The 21,582-nt window shown below is 40.3% G+C and overlaps 1 protein-coding gene across 1 annotated transcript in view; it reads right to left on the bottom strand.

Annotated features, from left to right (window-relative positions):
• Positions 1–21,582, bottom strand: part of DNAJC15 (DnaJ heat shock protein family (Hsp40) member C15) — an 82,324-nt gene that overhangs the window by 29,859 nt on the left and 30,883 nt on the right. Inside the window, 3 exon segments of the mRNA NM_001080332.2 lie at positions 7,482–7,558; positions 16,188–16,261; positions 19,400–19,451. Coding sequence (NP_001073801.1) covers positions 7,482–7,558; positions 16,188–16,261; positions 19,400–19,451 — 203 coding nt within the window.

The following is a 21,582-nucleotide window of genomic DNA, read 5'->3' as shown; positions in this document are numbered from 1 at the left end:
CCTAATTAACCTTAAAAGCTTCTGCACATCAAAGGAAACTATTAGCAAGGTGAAAAGACAGCCTTCAGAATGGGAGAAAATAATAGAAAATGAAGCAACTGACAAACAACTAATCTCAAAAATATACAAGCAACTCCTACAGCTCAACTCCAGAAAAATAAACGACCCAATCAAAAAATGGGCCAAAGAACTAAATAGACATTTCTCCAAAGAAGACATACAGATGGCTAACAAACACATGAAAAGATGCTCAATATCACTCATTATCAGAGAAATGCAAATCAAAACCACTATGAGGTACCATTTCACACCAGTCAGAATGGCTGCAATCCAAAAATCTACAAATAATAAATGCTGGAGAGGGTGTGGAGAAAAGGGAACCCTCTTACACTGTTGGTGGGAATGCAAACTAGTACAGCCACTATGGAGAACAGTGTGGAGATTCCTTAAAAAACTGGAAATAGAACTGCCTTATGATCCAGCAATCCCACTGCTGGGCATACACACTGAAGAAACCAGAAGGGAAAGAGACACGTGTACCCCAATGTTCATCGCAGCACTGTTTATAATAGCCAGGACATGGAAGCAACCTAGATGTCCATCAGCAGATGAATGGATAAGAAAGCTATGGTACATATACACAATGGAGTATTACTCAGCCATTAAAAAGAATACATTTGAATCAGGTCTAATGAGGTGGATGAAACTGGAGCCTATTATACAGAGTGAAGTAAGCCAGAAGGAAAAACATAAATACAGTATACTAACGCATATATATGGAATTTAGAAAGATGGTAACAATAACCCGGTGTACGAGACAGCAAAAGAGACACTGATGTATAGAACAGTCTTATGGACTCTGTGGGAGAGGGAGAGGGTGGGAAGATTTGGGAGAATGACATTGAAACATGTAAAATATCATGTAAGAAACGAGTTGCCAGTCCAGGTTTGATGCACGATACTGGATGCTTGGGGCTAGTGCACTGGGACGACCCAGAGGGATGGTGTGGGGAGGGAGGAGGGAGGAGGGTTCAGGATGGGGAACACATGTATACCTATGGCGGATTCATTTTGATATTTGGCAAAACTAATACAATTATGTAAAGTTTAAAAATAAAATAAAATTAGAAAAAAAAAAAAGAACTAGGACAGGGAAATCATAGTCTATAGACGATTACTTTGAGTGTGAAAACTTGTGCTTCAAGCTCTTTGGGGGGAAGGCAGTACATATGATGTAACAAATAGGTATCTGAACTCTAGAGCTACCAGACAGCAGGATTTTAATCACAGCACTGCCATGAAGGATGGGGTGTGTGTGCTCACACACTCAGTCAGGCCTGACTCTTTGCGACCCCATGGACTGTAGCCTGCCAGGCTCCTCTGTCCATGGGATTTTCAGGGCAAGAATACTGGAGTAGGTTGCCTTTTCCTACTCCAAGAAGGATGGGGTGCCCTTGGCCAAATTTTTTACCTTCTCTGTGCTTCAGTTTCTTCATTGTAAAACAGAGCCACAACATAGTCCTCATAAAGTAATTACAAGGGATTAAATTAGTTAATGCCAACAAAGTGCTACAACAAGGTCTGGTGTTTGTAGCAAATGTTACATAATAGTTTTTACTATTATTATCTTTCAACAGAACATCTCAAAACTCTTCATAGCTCATTAATTTATTTAGTTTTGTGAGAAATCTAAGGGAAAAGCTTGGCTGTGAGAGCCTAAACTCTAAACAAAACTTGAAGGAGAAAGTTAAATAAGCCTAAAATTATCCGTGTAAAACCTAATTTATTCAAGTAGTGGAAATCCTTCTTTCTAGTACGTCTTCCAGTCAAGGAAAAAAATTTACACTAACAGTAACAAAATCCTGGTGTTTCTCCTTAACATTTACACTAGCTTATTAAGATCTTTTTCTGGGCCTCCCACGGAAATAACAGTGGCTAACTCAAAGCACATGGTGGTTGCTATGAAACTCAGAACAGTCTGTATGGAGGAACCACACAACAGGGACCAGTAGCAGGTACTATTAGAGACATTCACACACTGGTTTAAATCCATTGCTCACTGCCTATAAAACTGTGTCTTGCTTACTTAACTCCCTGAGTTATAATTTTCTCATAAGTAAAAATGTACATTAAAAAAGTGAAGTATAAATAATCTAATCTAGCATTTCTCTAATGACTCAAAAAACTACCATGAATATCAGTTAAGTGGAAAGAAATTCCCAAGGTCTGCGGAGGTTTGCTTGCCCTTCTACTAATTGGTCATAAAATGTTTAAATTCTGCTTTGAACACCACATTCCTTGCTATCAGTTGCCAATCCTCCACTCTGGCAGGATTCTAGTCTGAAGCTGTTACTTGCCAGTTACTTGCTGCTTCTAATCTCCTGGGGTTAAATAACAGACCATCAGACATGTTAAAAATACACTATCAATTGCTACACAAGCATATAAAGTATTCTTCTATAAAGAAAATACCTAAGTCTTAAGTTAAAGGGGAAGCCAAAAGAAAAATAAAAATATATCTTGAGACAAAGAAACAACCTACTAAAACTTCTGGGATGCAGCCAAAGCAGTTCTAAGAGGAAAGTTTATAGTATTAAAATCCTACATTAAGGGGAAAGAAAAGAACTCAAACAACCTAACTTTACACCTTAGGGAAGTATAAGAAGAACAAACTAAGCCTAAAATTAGTAGAAGGAAAATAAAAATCACAGTGAAAATAAATGAAATAGAGACTAAAAGACCAAAAAAAAGAAAAAAAAAAAAAATCAATGAAACCAAGAGCTTTTTTTTTTTTTTTTGGAGAATGTAAAGAAAACAGACAAACCAGAAGCTACACTAACCAGGGAAACAGAATTCAGGTAACATCAGAAATGAAAATGGAGAGATTACAACTGATACAACAGAAATACAAAGCTAAGAGGATAAGAGGTGTGCTATACAATAAGAAACTGCAAACCCTGGAAGAAACAGACGCATTCCTAGAAACAAAGCACCTACCTAAGTGAGGGAATCTCAGTTCTTAAACAAAGCATTAAAAATTAAATGTAGCTCTGATATATCTCCAGCACAGATAATTTCACTATGAACTGAAAATGGAACTTGAAATACAATTTTGCCCAGATCAGGGATTTCAAACTGCTCCCTGGAACGTATTTGACTGAGAGTAGGGGATTAGGGTGCCTAGAACAGAGCAATGTTCCCTGATCCTGCAGCAAATAGAGCAGCTTTGGTTTCACCTTTTTCTACTACTAGTCTATTAAATAACATTTAAAGAGAGTTCCACAGAAGTTTTTATAAAGTCTGAATATCACAAATGTATGTGTACTTTCAGAAAATAGCAGGTATAGTTAAGTTTTCCCAAGCAACTCAGTAGAATATTTTAGGCTTTATTCAATATGGTAAGAAAACATAGAATCATCTAGTAACAAAGAGAATTTCTTTGTTTTTAAACAGGGTATTATCAGAGTCAGCTCCATTTTGTCTTTACCTACTTGTCATACAGTCTAAATCATTTGGATTCCAAGACCAAGGAAAATGGAACCACAGGAATGTATTCACATCTTAAAAGAATCTCCTCAGAACAACACCGCCTGACTGAAAGAAAGGGCTGCTGCTGCTGCTGCTTCTGCTAAGTCGCTTCAGTCATGTCCGACTCTGTGTGACCCCATAGACGGCTGCCCACTAGGCTCCTGTGTCCCTGGGATTCTCCAGGCAAGAACACTGGAGTGGGTTGCCATTTCCTTCTCCAATGCATGAACGTGAAAACTGAAAGTGAAGTCACTCAGTCGTGCCCGACTCTTAGTGACCCCATGGACTGCAGCCTACCAGGCTCCTCCATCCATGGGATTTTCCAGGCAAGAGTACTGGAGTGGGGTGCCATTGCCTTCTCTGAAAGAAAGGGCTAGAGGAAATAAATTTTACCTTTCTATTTAATGTGTTAAAGGCAAATATTTAGACTTTGCACTCAGGAGAGAGACAGGAAGAGAGGGGACCAACCTTTATTCAGCACCTGTTCTTTGGTAAGCTCTTAAAAAAAAAGGACTTCCCTGGTGGCTCAGACAGTAAGGCATCTGTCTACAATGTGGGAGACGGGGGTTCGATCCTTGGGTTGGGAAGATCCCCTGGAGAAGGAAATGGTACCCCATTCCAGTACTATTGCCTAGAAAATCCCATGGACAGAGGACCCTGGTAGGCTGCAGGCCATGGGGTCGCAAAGAGTTGGACATGACTGAGCGACTCCACTTTCTTTCTTTGATAAAAAAGGTACCACTCAGGGCATTTTACATTATTCCAACAAGGCAAAGTAGTATTAACTGCAAATCAAAAATGAAGGAGAAGTGCATAAAAGCTAAAAATCAGTGCCTCCATGATAGAATCAGAATCTGTTTGCTTAGCTGGTATCTACTGAGTAGTTACTAACTGCTACGTTTATGCTAAAAAAACTTTCTCTGTGTTAGTTTTTGCAGCAGTCCTATGCAGTAGAAACTAATGAAGAGACTGAGGCCACGCAGCTAACAAGTGGTAACACTGATACTTGTGCCCAGGTTCACTGTTATCAGAGTCCGTGCTGTGAGTCACTCAATTTTCCTTGTGAAATTCTGTACACCTTCCTGCTCACTGGAATAAAACTTAATAACCATGTATTTTAAGTCAACTCCAAATTATCTACCCGAAAAACAGGAGGAGTACCTTGGATGATATTAAATGATATCCTCAAAAACTTTTGTTTGGATTAGTAATGTACTTTGTGTACACATATCCAGAATGAGATGATATGGGGACCTCAGAAAAATAACAGAGGCATTCAGAATAATATTAAACCAAAGAATAGTTAACAACATAGCTAATTTAACAGTGTGGTTCCCCTGCTTAAAATCATTCCTTTTTTTTGTATCCTTGGTGAGAAAGCTCATCTCTTCTTATATTTAAATGAAGCCCCAAGCCAAACTGACCTGTTTCTCCCCTACCCACCTTTTGTGTTGTTTGTTTGTTGTTTGTTTTGATTAGTCATAAGAAATAACAAAATGTTTTGGCTTTAAATATCTGCTAACCTAAAGAGATTTAAAAATTCTGTCAATATAAGACTTCATGATCTATTCTGCCTAATTATGTTGACTAAGTCACCGTAAGATTTGTCATAGGTAACATACTATAACGAACCCAAATAAAATTTTGAGTGAGCTCTAGGGAACATAAACAAATATAGATACTGGTAAATCTATGCTAGGGGATGTATTCTTAACTCTCAGTGTTAAATGATATCATACAGTAATCACAAAGGATTATTAACTATCTCCTACACTGTCAAAAGTCAGACAATAAATGGCTAATAAGGTGAAATAAGTATAGTAAAACATCAGTTCAGTTCAGTCGCTCAGTCGTGTCCAACTCTTTGCGACCCCATGAATCACAGCACGCCAGGCCTCCCTGTCCATCACCAACTCCCAGAGTTCACCCAAACTCATGTGCATTGAGTTGGTGATGTCATCCAGCCATCTCATTCTCTGTTGTCCCCTTCTCCTCCTGCCCCCAATCCCTCCCAGTATCAGGGTCTTTTTCCAATGAGTCAACTCTTCGCATGAGGTGGCCGAAGTATTGGAGTTTCAACTTTAGCATCAGTCCTTCCAACAAACACCCAGGACTGATCTCCTTTAGGATGGATTGGTTGGATCTCCTTGCAGTCCAAGGGACTCTCAAAAGTCTTCTCCAACACCACAGTTCAAAAGCATCAATTCTTCGGCGCTCAGCTTTCTTCACAGTCCAACTCTCACATCCATACATGACTACTGGAAAAACCATAGCCTTGACTAGACGGACCTTTGTTTGCAAAGTAATGTCTCTGCTTTTGAATACGCTATCTAGGTTGGTCATAACTTTCCTTCCAAGGAGTAAGCGTCTTTTAATTTCATGGCTGCAGTCACCATCTACAGTGATTTTGGAGCCCCCAAAAATAAAGTCTGACACTGTTTCCACTGTTTCCCCATCTATTTCCCATAAAGTGATGGGACCAGATGCCATGATCTTCGTTTTCTGAATGTTGAGCTTTAAGCCAACTTTTTCATTCTCCACTTTCACTTTCATCAAGAGGCTTTTTAGTTCCTCTTCACTTTCTGCCATAAGGGTGGTGTCATCTGCATATCTGAGGTTATTGATATTTCTCCCAGAAATCTTGATTCCAGCTTGTGCTTCTTGCAGCCCAGCGTTTCTCATGATGTACTCTGCATACAAGTTAAATAAGCAGGGTGACAATATACAGCCTTGACGTACTTCTTTTCCTATTTGGAACCAGTCTGTTGTTCCATGTCCAGTTCTAACTGTTGCTTCCTGACCTGCATACAGATTTCTCAAGAGGCAGGTCAAGTGGTATTCCCATCTCTTTCAGAATTTTCCACAGTTTCTTGTGATCCACACAGTCAAAGGCTTTGGCATAGTCAATAAAGCAGAAATAGATGTTTTTCTGGAACTCTCTTGCTTTTTCTATGATGCAGTGGATGTTGGCAATTTGGTCTCTGGTTCCTCTGCCTGTTCTAAAACCAGCTTGAACATCTGGAAGTTCACGGTTCATGTATTGCTGAAGCCTGGCTTGGAGAATTTTGAGCATTACTTTACTAGCATGTGAGATGAGTGCAATTGTGCGGTAGTTTGAACATTCCTTGGCATTGCCTTTCTTTGGGATTGGAATGAACACTGACCTTTTCCAGTCCTGTGGCCACTGCTGAGTTTTCCAGCAGTGGGAGCAATTTGCTGGCATATTGAGTGCAGCACTTTCACAGCATCATCTTTCAGGATTTGAAATAGCTCAACTCGAATTCCATCACCTCCACTAGCTTTGTTCGTAGTGATGCTTTCTAAGGCCCACTTGACTTCACATTCCAGAGCGTCTGCCTCTAGGTGAGTGATCACACCATTGTGATTATCTGGGTCGTGAAGATCTTTTTTGTACAGTTCTTCTGTGTATTCTTGCCACCTCTTCTTAATATCTTCTGCCAACAGAATGGGAAAGACTAGAGATCTCTTCAAGAAAATTAGAGACACCAAAGGAACATTTCATGCAAAGATGGGCTCGATAAAGGACAGAAATAATAAAACATGCTAGGTGTCAAATTGTGGAACTAGAGAAGAATTGCAAAAGAGATTCCATGTTATAATTGAAAATATGATACAAATCAAATAGAAAACTGAATTCAGAAAGAATTTAATGTCACAATAAGGGATTTTGATAATTGCTTTAAAATTTTAGTGTTCAAATACAACAGCTCTTTGTAAAGGAATAAAGGCACATCACAACTATGCCTGATTTTTTTTTTATCAGTAGTAGGATAATCTCTTAGACTCAAGGTTTGAGATGTAAAACTTTCCTATTTTCTCCTCTGCCTCCTATTCATAATTTAAAATATAAGGATAATTTTACTGTCACATTTTCTCCTTTTTCACGACAAACTCAGCCACAGAACAAAATAACACTTACGCAGGACACCTACCTTACACCCAAAATGAGACTTGCTTCTCGCCTACTCATTTTCTGTTCAAATCCTCCTTTATAGTAGGATGAAAAGCTCTGAACAGGGAACAAATAGCGAGAAATGATTAGTTCCACGTATGAAGGGGCATGACCTCGACCCCACCACACAGCTGCAGTGGGAGTGACAGATTTTCCAGAAGTCAACCTGGAATTGTGGGGGGTAGGGCAGGAGAGCACTGGACAAGGAATCTGGGCATCACTCAAAGCACGTCAGCAATGGTTTCCACTTTCCAATATGTCAATGTTCCTACACTGAAGGAATAAAAGAGACTGGTAGAAACAAAAGGCTTCAATTTTTTCTAAGCTCTACAGGGACTTTCTCAATGGATAACCTTGACCAAGTTACTGCTGAGATGACAGACATCTTTTTAACCTACAACACTGGCTGACTGAGAAAGAGGAGGAGAAACTGACAAAATAGAGAGGACATCAGGAGAGCAGACAGGAAGGCCAAGAGGGAGCAGAAGACTCCCTCTTGGATTGTAGGGTCAGTGTGGCTGGAGAGGCCCGAGCAGGGAGGAGAGGAGTGGCAGGGGAGGGGCTGAGGCCATGGGGAGGGCCCTGGAGGTCGGGAACGACGGGGGCTTTACTCTCAGGGGCAGGATGGCCAGAGCACTGGGCACCCAGATTTGACTTGGACGACTCCAGGGCTTCCCTGGAGACTCAGTGAGTAAGAATCCGCCTGCCAGTGCAGGAGACAGGGCTTTGTCTCTGATCTGGGAAGATCCCACAGGCCATGGAGCAACCAAGTCCACAGGCCACAACTACTGAGGCTGTGCTCTAGGGCCCGGGAGCCACAACTACTGAGCACACGGCCACCACTAGTGAAGCCTGTGCACACTAGAGCCCATGCTCCCCAACACGAGAAGCCCACACAGCAACCAGAGAGCAGTCCCCATGTGCTGCATCTACAGAGAAGCCCACGCAGCAAGGAAGCCCCGCACAGCCAAAAATAGATGCATACATGAGATTAATTCAAAGGATTACTCTGCTGTGCGGAGACAGGTACAGAGTAGAGGCAGGAGACCAGTAAGAGGGCACAACCATAATCTAGGCAAGAGACAGGGGTGGTTTGGAGCAAACTGGTAGAAGAGGAAGAAGCCAGAGCCGTCAGATTTGGGGTGGATATGGAGAGCAGAAATGACCTTTGCTTGGACTGAATGTGGAATATGAGAAAAAGCAGGGAGAGATGACGCGGTAAACACTGCCGTGTTCAGCACAGGGCCCCCTTCAGCAGTAAGGCACTTGCTCCTCAGACCCCAGGGCTGCTTCTGGCAGACAGCACTCTGCTGTCAAACTCCAGCAAGGGCCTCGGCTGAAGAATGCCACACCCCCTTCCCAGGGCAGCCTCTAGCTGACGACCGGCTGACCTCATGGTACAAACACTGGAGTTCTCCAGGGCTCAGTCTGTGAGCTCCTTTTCTATATTTACTTCCCAGGTGATGTCATTTAGTTTCATGGCCCCTTGCCACAACCTGGGACAACCACGATGAGTCACCTGAGAGTCAGAGCCCCCACCCTGTGCCCCCCACCGGCTGCCTCAACCCTTGCTAAGACTGCACTGCAGCCTAAATTATCCCTCCATCCTTCTTCCCTGTTTTGCCTTCTGGAGCTGTTGATCCTCAGAGCATTCTCTAATAAACTAACAGCTTGCTAATCTGTGTCTCATTCTGCTTTCCAGAGAACTTCAACTGCAAATGACTGCAAGGTTTCTGGCCTAAACTGCCAATTATTGACTTAGAGGAGGAATGGTTATTTGTTTTTTGTGGGTAATGGATATCAGGAGATTGGTTTTGGTTATATTAAGTTTCAGATGTCTACTATGTATGTTAAGTGGAGGAAATGTCTGACCTGGGGATAACATTGGGGAATTATGAGTACACAGGCGGTATTTAAAGCCATGAGACTAAACGAGATCACCTGGAGCCGGAGTGTAGCTAAGAAGTAGGAAGACTGAGCCCCAGAGACTGCAACATTCAGCAGCAGAGAAACGGAGGGGGTCAGTAACAGACACTGGGTAGGCCCGGCAGTGCGGGGGAGGAGAAGCAGGCGCCCAAAGTGACCAAGTGGAAACAGTTTCCAGGGCTTCTGACAGGCCAAATAGGAGCAGAGCTGAGGCTAGACCTCTGGATTTAACCTTTGCTGGATGGCATAACTGACTCGATGGACGTGGGTCTGGGTGAACTCCAGGAGTTGGTGATGGACAGGGAGGCCTGGCGTGCTGCGATTCATGGGGTTGCAAAGAGTCGGACACGACTGAGCGGCTGATCTGATCTGATCTGAAACCTAAGGCTAAGTGAAGGGACTGGGCATGAAGGTTTGATTAGAGTGAGTTTAGGAGAGAACAGGAAGAAAGGAATGGGAGACAGCAGAGACACAACTGTTCTCAGGAGCTCTCAGAGAAAACTGTATGCGTGAACTCAACTTTACCAAGGAAAAACATACATACATGACTGAATGTGCACATGTTTCTAAAATGTGAACTCTTTCCTAAGGAATGATAAATAAGTATGTGCTTGCATAAAACAAAATCTGAAAGTATATACCCCCTCAGTGTTATTTTGGGGTGGTGGAATTATGAATATTATTTTCTTCATGTTCATTTATACTTTCTAAATTTTCAACAATGAACATGGTTACTTATACAATTTTTTTTTTTAAAGGACTAAATAAAGGAAACCAAGGAAATTACTAGAGTGTAAAAAGAGTCCCAGGGAGCCAGATCTGGTCATTTATATAACTTGTTCTTTTTGACCAGCTTGTCATAAATTTCCATTGGTAATAATCCCCTGACAATCCTTCAACAAATGCTTTAGCACCTAATATGTGCCAGGAACTTTTCAAATGAGGCAAGTGAAATTCTGTCCTTCACCACACGGTTGTTCCTCTGTCTGTGTACCAGTGCTGTGAGGAATATAAGGTACCACTCCAAACTCCAAGTAATTAACAATCTAGTAAGAAAACAAAAAACAATCTCCTCCTCCAAACTGGAAGGGAATCAAATCATTTAAGTACACATATTAACATGGACAAATTATGTATATATACACAAGCACACACACACACACACAGGAATATATAAAAGAATAAGAGCTGCATAGGGAATATACATACAGGAGCAGGGCTCTAACAGAGGAAGAACAGCTGGCTTTAAGGTTTCCCTCAAGCAGCTAAAATTTCTACTAGATGCATACCTTACTCCCTAATATTTCTATGAGTATCTACCTTTGGGAGTTCCAAATTTTGAAGTGTTCAGCATACAATAAACATAAATTGATGATATTTCATGAACTGCCATTTCCACTATATTCACTAAGTTCACTAAAGCGGCTATTACATCCAAACAAACTTTTTACTTTGTTTTCTTCCAGGTAGAAAAGGTGACTAAGACAAGGTTAAAATCTAGCATCTGGATGAGGCTCAGACCATAAATACTGACCTGCTTTAAAGTAAGTCAATCTGTAAGCACACAATCATCACGATCCTTCTGAAGGAACTAGATCATTTTTGAGGACAGACATTTAATATTTGGGGTTATATATAGAAAAGTAGACAGAAGACAAAATCATGCCTTCTAAACTCATATGGAGTTTAGGTTTTATATTACATAATTTTCCATTGAAATTGGAAGCCCTTTGAAGCTTACAAATATAACATACCAATACTGCATTACATTATTAGCTTATATAGAAACAGGCAGTGCAGAACTGTTTTCTGACAACATTGGTGGGTCAACAAAATGGTAAGATTCACAAAAAATGTGACTACAATAAGGAACAACTATATCAAACAGATGGAGTAGACAGTTACATTTTTCTAATAGAATTTCCAAGAACAGAAAGAGTGGGATTTATTCTGTTGTCTATTTGAAAGATACTCTGATCCTTACAAATTACTATTTGTATTATTTTACTCATAAAAAATATAAATATATAAACAAAAGTCAAAATAATTTTCTTACTAAAATTAACACTGAATGCTATAGTGCTGCTGCTGCTGCTGCTAAGTCGCTTCAGTCGTGTCCAACTCTGTGCGACCCCGTAGACGGCAGCCCACCAGGCTCCCCCGTCCCTGGGATTCTCCAGGCAAGAACACTGGAGTGGGTTGCCATTTCCTCCTCCAATGCATGAAAGTGAAAAGTGAAAGTGAAGTCGCTCAGTCGTGTCCGACTCTAGTGACCCCATGGAGTGCAGCCTACCAGGCAGCCTACTAGGCTTTTCCTCCTAGAAAATCCATGGGATTTTCTAGGCAAAAGTACTGGAGTGGAGTGCCATTGCCTTCTCCACTGTAGTGCTATATATTATAAAAAATGATGTGAAATGAACCAAGTTAAATGAAAGTCTTCATTAGCTAATTTACTCAATCACTTGAAACATAACAGTCCTCCAAACAACCAGAAAAATACATCATTCCATAGTCTTAAGAGAAGAAATACCTTTTACATTTAACATAAAGTATAAACCTTAATTATATAGAATCATCTATTTGATTTATAGATCCACAGAAGGATAGTTTTAATTAGTGTTATTTCCATGAATTTCACCTAACCATAAAAACAATTTAAGTCCAATTTTAAAAACTTGTATTCAAGTAAAAAGGCAAATTCACAAATAGAAAAATAAAAGCCTCAAAAAAAGATGAACGACTTGGGTTTTTCTCCAGAAAAAAATTAGGGGTAATTAGACAATAGCTGAGTCAATAAACACACATAAATACTTTAAAAAATTAAGTAAAAGGCTCTGATTCAAAATAGCAGACTGAATAATTAGTCTTTTACTTTGCAAAGGCTCTTTGAAATGAGAAATGAGATATTTTAAACAAGAAAAATCCACAATAGGCCTAGAAAACAAGAAATGGAACAAGTACCAAAGCAGAAAGTTCAAAGAAATCCTGAAAGGTTGAAAACAGGTAAGACTGCATTAAATACAGAAAAATCACAGCAACCCAATCACCAGAGGAAAGAAAGAAGAAAACACTAAATCCAGGGTCAACAAACACAAAACATAACTTCAGGGTAATTAACTGAACCAGGACGGCAGACAGACCATTCATAACTCCATTAGTACAGGGCATAAGGGCTGCCACCTGCCACCTCAGCCCTCGGGCCAAAAAAGAGAACCGTATGCCTATAATGCATCTTAGTGTACAGAGCAGGTCCCAAGGGAAGCAGAGAGGCTTAGCAACAGACAACGTTTCAGAACCCAGAGGGCTGAAGAGAGGGTCATTTATACCAAGGAGTAAAATTCACACAATACTCAACCACTCCTGGGTTCTGCAGGTTCCCAGATAGCCTCTGGGCTCCTTGCTTCCAACGAGATGTGACTGTGGACATAACCCACCTCGGTGCTCATAGCACACTGCCAATCCTCTCATTCAATTAAACTGTTGAAGCCAATCTACCAAACTGCTGAAAGAGGCCACGAATATGAGTTCCAGGAGCAGAGACACATTGGAAGGAAAAAACCTAAGAGGATCTTACAGAACAAACAGCTGTATATGTAAAGAGGGAAAGAAACAAACTCTCCATACATTCCATGTGAAAGAAACTATTCTAGGCAACATTCCAGAAAAATGGGGCCGAGGGAAGTATGAGAAAAAGAAAGATGAGATATAAGAACAAACTGATGTTAAAGAATAGAAGGAGCAAATACACTTTGAGAAAAAATGAAGAGAGAGCCCATAGGAACCTGAGTCGAACCTTCTCCTTTGAGTGACAGGAATTAGTGACAGGAATTTATTGGCGCGTGACTGCAGTCCCTATCTGTTAGTAGCTGGTTCAATAATGAACAGAGTTATAAAATCAAAACACTGGAAATGCCAAGCTTATAAACTTGGCTTTCTGAGATCAATGTCAAGGGAAAGTATGCATATTTTTCATTCTTCAATTTCCCTGGAACAATTAATGTTTAAAGAATTACTTTTAAAAACTAATATCTTCACTGAGGTTTAATTACGATGATGATAGATACTCCAAGAGGCTTTACTGCAAACTGGATGAGTAGTACTTTGTGGAAAAGAGGCCAGAAGAAAGCCACTTGTCTTAACTTGAAGCCCACAGAGGGAAGGGGAAAGGGGGGCCGGGTGTGTGTGTGCATCCCTTTCCTCTTATTAAGAAATGCTGGGGCCGCCTTTCAGGATACCCATGATGGTCTCTTAAACTAGGCCACCTTATCTGTGAGCCTCCACAGAGCAGTGAAACGTTTCTCATTTTCTTTCTCTCCCTTCCTTTACAACGTTAAATAATATAATTCTACAAAACATGACTCTTTTTATAAGTCTGTCTACTGAAGATCATCAAACAGGAGAGAAATGATTTCTGAAAGTCTCCCAATTTACTATACATAAACATGTAGCAGTAAAGGATGAGATGGTTAGATAGCATCACTGACTCAATGGACATGAATGCGAGACTCTTCGGGAAATAGTGGAGGACACAGGAGCCTGGTGTGCTGCAGTCCCTGGGGTTGCAAAGAGTCGGATACCACTTAGGGACTGGACAACAACAAACGTGGAAAAACACTTAAACATTTACGTCACTATTTCCAGGCATACTGCTCTATTTGCACTGACCATCACCTAGTCCCTGGACTGTCTCAATGCCCTTTCAACACATTTCACAGCTTCTCCTGTGGCTTATTCTAGTCTGTTGCCCTCCTGCTCATAACCTCCCAAAGGCTTTCCATCAGACTTAAAATCTGCAGTCCTTGTCACAGTCGATTTGGCCCTAAGTGATGTGGGCCCAAACGACCACTATTCCTTCCACTCACTCATACTGGAGTTACTCCTACTGCTAAACTCATTCCCACCTCAGGATCTCTGCAGCATTCCCACCACCTAGGAAGCTCTTCAGATGTTCACATGGTCTGTTCCCTTCTCAGAGAGACCTTCCCTAACCTATCTAACACAGACTCTTCTCTGCTGTTAAAAAATCAACCTCTTACTCTGATTTGGGTGGCCCAGTGGTAAAGATTCCACCTGCAATGCAGGAGACACAGGAGACGCAGGTTTGATTCCTGAGTCAGGAAGATCCCCTGGAGGAGGAAATGGCAACTCGCTCCAGTATTTTTGCCTGGAAAATTCCATGGACAAAAAGGAGCCTGGTGGGCTACAGTCCATGGGGTTGCAAAGAGTCGGACAATTGAAGTGACTAGGATGCATGCACCCTGATTTAGTTTTTTAAAGAAAACTAAACTTCTAACTTCAATACCTCTACATATTATATTATTATATATCTTGCTGCTGCTGCTAAGTCGCTTTAGTCGTGTCCGACTCTGTGCGACCCCATGGACTGCAGCCTACCAGGCTCCCCCGTCCCTGGGATTCTCCAGGCAAGAACAATGGAGTGGGTTGCCATTTCCTTCTCCAATGCATGAAAGTGGAAAGTGAAAGTGAAGTCGCTCAGTCGTGTCCGACTCTTAGCGACCCCATGGACTGCAGCCTACCAGGCTCCTCCGTCCATGGGATTTTCCAGGCAACAGTACTGGAGTGGGGTGCCATTGCCTTCTCCCATTATATATCTTACTTATCTGTTAATTGTCTCCACTAAAAAGTAAACTAGAGGGCAGTGTGTTTATCTGGTTCATGACCACCTCGCACTCCCCACAATTGCGTCTAGTATGGAGCAGGTGCTTCCCTGTGGCTCAGCTGGTAAAGACTCTGCCTGCAATGCGGGAGACCTGGGTTTGATCCTGGATTGGGAAGGTTCCCTGGAGAAGGGAAAGGCTACCCACTCCAGTGTTCTGGCCTGGAGAATTCCACGGACTGTACAGTCCATGGGGTTGCAAAGAGTCGGACATGATTGAGCAACTTCCACTTTCACGCAGTAGGTGCTTAATGAACATTTGTTGAATGAATGCTATTAGTAAATACCTATTAATACTTAAGATGAAATATAAACAGGAAAGCAGAAGATAAACACATGCTCCTTCTAATCACAGACATGCATTTTCAATCGGCAAAATCACTTATAGTTCTTTCGTCCCTGAGTTTAATTATCTGTCCACTTGTCATCCTTTTAAAGTATGGTTATTGTTCATAACTAAGCCTCAGGGGCCTATAATGCCTTTGCTGAAACAAGTCACTCATTCTCAAATTGCTGTAAGCCAAGCTGATGTATCCCAGATCTTCTGTTTCCCAGAAGTCAGTGTTAATGCTGCATTGCTTCCGTGAGCTTTCTGGGCATGGTCTCCAGGCGTCACAAACCCCAGCTCACTAGGCTATATAGCTTCTTAGATACCTACTACCATTCATTCTTCACTTAGATTCCACTCAGCAGAGTAGCCGTGATGCTGGTAGATGGATGTATAAGCTCTATAGGGTTTCAAAGTTGGAATCATATAATTTCAAGTTTGAGACAGCCAGGTGTGGTGGTACAAGGAAGCTAGTTTCAAATTTCAAGATGAAATAAATTTGGGGGTATACTCCATCTGGACAGGGACCATGTCTGTTTTGTTCACCGGCTATGCCCAGGCCCTGGCACAGGACAATCACTGAATGAATAAATGAACACTAATTAAACAAGGAAAGTAAATTATCTCAGAGTTGATGTAATACTACTAAAAGGAATATAGTAATTAGCAAAGTCAGGAATAAGCATAGATATAATATGCCCAGGAAACTTCAAAGTAAGTTTAGATTTCTAACTAAACTATTTTTTTTAACTTACAGGAGTTGAAATCTTCTTCGCAGTTTCTGTGATTACTTGTCCTAGAGGTTTCCAGATCTGAAATGCGTAGCGACCTAAATATAATAGTAACAGGAATAAAGGCAAATACATTTTCTGTAATGAAAGCCAATACCCACAAGGTGCTCACCATAGCAGTTATTTATAGTCTACTTTATATATGTTAGTTTAATAACTATTTCAAAACCTACCAGAAAGACAAGTCATTTTTTCAAACTTCTAATTTGTTAAATGGAGGACAGATTTCATTTTAATTACTCCAATTAAAAAAAAAATAATTCTATTGCTTCTCACAATGATAATCACTTTGAAATACATAGAAAACAAGTCATGTTTATGATCTATACAACACAGGACTGCTTTTAATGAAGTTACCGCTAAAGTAATAAAGCAATTATGTAGGAAATATTTATAAAGAATGTGTTTACTATCAATTTCTCACAGAGGATAACCAAAAGCTTCTTTTATTTTAGTACTTTTCTTTCTTAGTCACCCTAATTATCAAAACCCCTCTGAGACTAGACAACTAAGAATCAATAGCAAAACAGGTCCTAACCAGTTTTGAGGGCACAGAACAGGAATAAAATATCATCAGGCCAATCAGACTGTGTGTCCTAACCAGACTGTGTGTCTATTAATACTAGTGTCTCTTTTCTAAAAGCTATGATCCTCTTAAGTTTCTAACCACGTTATTTGCAAATTAAGATTTCTACTGGGAAAATTCAACTACATAGATTTCTTATAACAAGTTATCTGTCTAAATATACTGTTATTCCTGTTCAGACAACATGCTATAGTGAAAAATAAAGGACGCTAGTTAGACCTAGGAAGATGTGAAGTAGTCAACCTAAGTAGGAGACAAAAAGCTCTTGAAACCAAGGAGAACGTTAAAGTAAAATTAAAAAAGCTGAAACCCTAACTCGTCTAAATCTCTTATCACATAGAGATCAACTTTCATTTGATTCTTCAATAGTATAAAATATGGCTTTTCAATTCAGTTCAGTCGCTCAATCGTGTCCAACTCTTTGCAACCCCATGGACTGCAGCACACCAGGCTTCCCTGTCCATCACCAACTCCCAGAGCTTGCTCAAACTCATGTCCATGGCTTTTAAAGTGTCTCAAAATTACTTCAAAACCACAGTCATGCAATCTTGATGTAAAAAAGCAATCAAAGGCTTCAAGAACTGACATTTGGACATTTAACCATAAAAGAGAAGACAAAGTTCTAACAGTCTAGGAATACTTTTCTTCTAAATTCTACACTTTAGTTGTAGTTGACTATGAAAAAGAAATGCCTGCTATTTAATATTCTACTTAGTAAAATGAATTTGGCAACAGTGTAATATGTATGCAGTACATATACCAATTCTTCTCATTTTAGAAAGAAGACCTTGGCAAAAGCATATCTTTCTCTAATTTCAAATAAAAATCTTACATTTGAATTTGAACTATGCCTATTCTTATTTTACATTCAAATATAAGATTTTTATTTGAAATGAGAAAGACATGCTTTCAGAAAACTAAGATCATGGCATCCAGTCCTATGACTTCATGGCAAATAGATGGGGAAATAATGGAAACAGTGAGAGGCTTTATTCTTTTGGGCTCCAAAATCACTGCAGATGGTGACTGCAGCCATGAAATTAAAAGATGCTTGCTCCTTGGAAGAAAATCTATGACCAACCTAGACATATTAAAAAGCAAAGACATTACTTTGCCAACAAAGGTCCGTCTAGTTAAAACTATGGTTTTTCCAGTAGTCATGTATAGATATGAGAATTGGACTATAAAGAAAGCTGAGTGCCAAAGAAATGATGCTTTTGAACTGTGGTGTTGGAGAAGACTCTTGAAAGTCCCTTGGACTGCAAGGAGATCCAACCAGTCCATCCTAAAGGCAATGAGTCCTGAATATTCATTGGCAGGACTGTTGCTGAAGCTGAAACTCCAATACTTTGGCCACCTGTTGCGAAGAACTGACTCATTGGAAAAGACCCTGATGCTGAGAAAGATTGAAGGTGCAAGGAAAAGGGGATGACAGAGGACGAGATGGTTGGATGGCATCACCGACTTGATGGACATGAGTTTGAGCAAGCTCCGGGAGCTGGTGATGGACAGGGAGGGCTGGCGTGCTGCAGTCTATGGGGTCACAAAGAGTCAGACCCAACTGAGCAACTGAACTGAACTGATGCCTGTTCTGCCATAGCAATTAATACTAAAATTATTTTATGTTTATGGGCAAGTCTGTCAAAATTCCTTTTCAGACATGATACTCTTCACATGAAACCTCCATAAGTAGTTAACTATAGTTACATAATGAGACATATGACTTTGATGGTATAAGAACCAAGAAAAACTGAACCACTGATCGTCCTGTTTTTAAAGTTCTCACTGGTAAGGTGCTTTAAATAGAGCTGTGTGCAATTAAATATCATGTAAAACAGAATAAAATCTTTTAAGTCTCTTTTCCTATTGGATGTCACTGTATATAACCACATAGAATGTATTAATAGCCCCACCTACAAAGAAGATCCAATTAAAACGATCAAACCCATGGCCCTTAGGAGACACAAAAGCTAACTGAAAAATGTAAATCTTTATCAACAAAGAAATGCTCTCAGATGAACATTTAATTAGAGAATAGCTATGTAATTTAAAATTATAAATTAATGACTGGAAGCAATGGCAATTTTACTTTAAATCTTTATAACTATTCTTTCTAAAAAGATTTTTGGCAGTTAAAGAAATCCTCCTGGGTTTCCAAAGAAATTACACCAATACATTAAGTTGAGTAATAAATACACTACCAAGGCTAACTAGCTCATCAGAAAATGTATAAACTTATCTGCAAGAAAAAAATAAATATGGGCGTACAGAAGAGCCCCATATCACTTATACTGCTTCACATTAAAGTTTATTTCTTAACAGTATACTATAGCTCACACTAAAAAAATGTCAGGAAGATCAATTATTACAGGGGCTAGTTTCCCAAACTTTGGTAGCATTAATTTCCTTCACTACAAAGTTTATCTATACTGACAAATGTTCACAGACTATGAACGCTGTCAAGAACGGGAATGTATGTCTTAAAACCAAAAACCTCAGAAAACTGAGAGTCTTCTCAAAATTCACTAAAAGCTATTTGGAAATATTTCTCCTACAACATTTATTGATATGTATCCTTTATTTACCTTACCTGCAAAGCCAAGAGCTGCAATACCCAGCCCCACAGCTATCAAACTTCTTGCCTACAGAGGAAAAAAATGATTATCATTTACAGTGCTACATATGAGTTTTTAAAGTAAATCATTTAAAATAATGAGAACAATTATGTTAAATACCACATTTTCTTCAAGCTCTGCTCTGTAGAAGGTTTAAATATCTGCAGTGTCTATGAGATTCTATCTCCTACACATTATATTGGCTGATTTTCAGTGAACTAATTTTAGACTTCATTCAATTTCCATGTATTTGACTTCATTCTGACCAAGAGCTTTTATGTTACTTGTTGCTAAAATGTTTTCTATAGACTATTCTTAACAGTGGGTCTAGTGTATTTATCTTCCATAAATATAAAAGGCAAATATTTCCTCCTCCTTTACATATGTGAGGCACAAATGGACTCCGCTCTATTTAAAAATTTGATAAAATATGATATCCAAGTGTAGCCAAGAAGCCAAATTGTGGAAAATCAGTAAAAGTGATGAAAAGCTTAAGAACTAGCTTATTTCTACCTTCCTAGACCAAGGTAAAACTTTTAAAATAAGAGCGAAAAATCCAGAGTCTAAAAATATGAGCTCATCCAGATAAATTCTGAATTAGGTATACACTCCATATTATTCTCTGCTTTTCTCCTTAACCACCTGGGGAAAATATTTAAGTCACAACAGAAAAAGGTTTTAGGTAGCAAAGATCAATGGATGCCCCCAAGATCCATTCTCCCTTTCTTCTAGAGGATCAAAAATTCCTATTTTTAGCCAGACACATATTTCCAAGCGTCCCTTAGGCTTAGGTACAGCACTGTTTAGTAAATGTTGGCTTATAGGATATAAGCAGAGCAGTGCGTGCAGCATCTGCGAAGTCTTTCGGGGGCGGGGGAATGTCCCTCCCCTGCTCCATTCCTCCTTCCTACTGGCTGCGATGTAGACATTATACCAGAAGCCGCCGTGTCGGACAAGGAAGGAGGAAAAATGAGGTGGAAGGACACTGGTCTGGACGATCATGGAGCTGCCAGTGCCCCTGGATAGCCTCTATTTATAAGAGACAAAAATAAAATTCTGGCTTCCTAAGATACTACTCATATTTTCGGTTTTCAGGTATCTGCAGCCAAATCAAAATTTTGATGGGGTCATAATTGAAGAGAGACACTATAGAAATGATTTTGTCTGATTAGTGGTGAGAGAGGCAAATCCGTCACATCCAGCAAAGACTAAGAATAGCTACAACAGTCTCACCAGTGGACAGGAATGGATTCATTTCACATCAGTGCAGAAGTCAAAAAATGGAGGTTGAGACTGGAAGGACAGTAAAACCAAAAAGCCCTACAGCTATTAGTTTTCAAGTTCTGTAAGGGAATGCAAGTCTTAGGAAATTAAACCCCTAAATATTCAACAAGAGACTCTAAAAGGATAAACATCAGGACACAAAGGCCAACCATATGAAGGTGCTCTAACTTTAACACCCAGTAGGGCTCTCTTTGGAGAAGGGCACAGCAAACCCACTCCAGTAATCTTGCCTGAAGAATCCCATGGACAGAGGGGCCTGGTGGACTACAATCCATAGGCTCGCAAAGAGTCGGACACGACCAAAGCAACTGAGCACTCATGCACGCAACGCTCTCTGAGAAATCTAGAGCTCTTTATAGACAAGATGAAGAAAGTTCATCTAGGTTTCTTCAGTTCCAGTTTTAAGATGCACCTTCTCACTGGGCAGAGCACTGGGACAATCTCAGGGAAGGAAGATTCTTTCTCTGGTAGAGGTCAAGCCTAGAGCTAGCTAGCCAGAGGGGCCAAACAGTCTTCAAGGTTCCCTTTAGGTTAAGTGAAAGTGAAAGTCGCTCAGTCGTGTCTGAGTCTTTGCGACCCCATGGACTATACAGTCCATGGAATTCTCCAGGCCAGAATACTGGAGTGGGTAGCCCTTCCCTTCTCCAGGGGATCTTCCCAACCCAGGATCGAACCCAGGTCTCCTGCATTGCAGGCAGATTCTTTACCAGCTGAGCCACAAGGGAAGCCCTCCCTTCAGGCTGCCTAGACTTAATTACTCCTGAAACTGAAGGGAGATGTGTATTGGCTTAAAGAAGATGTTCTGGGTTGGCTGAATCCCTTTGCTGTTCACCTGAAACAGCACACAATGGGCCACCACACTGTTAACCAGCTG

The sequence above is a fragment of the Bos taurus genome, chromosome 12 (assembly GCF_002263795.3).
Source record: "Bos taurus isolate L1 Dominette 01449 registration number 42190680 breed Hereford chromosome 12, ARS-UCD2.0, whole genome shotgun sequence".
Taxonomy (NCBI): Eukaryota; Metazoa; Chordata; class Mammalia; order Artiodactyla; family Bovidae; genus Bos; species Bos taurus.
The sequence above is the reverse complement of the archived record's forward strand: the minus strand, read 5'-3'. Positions and strand labels throughout refer to the sequence as shown.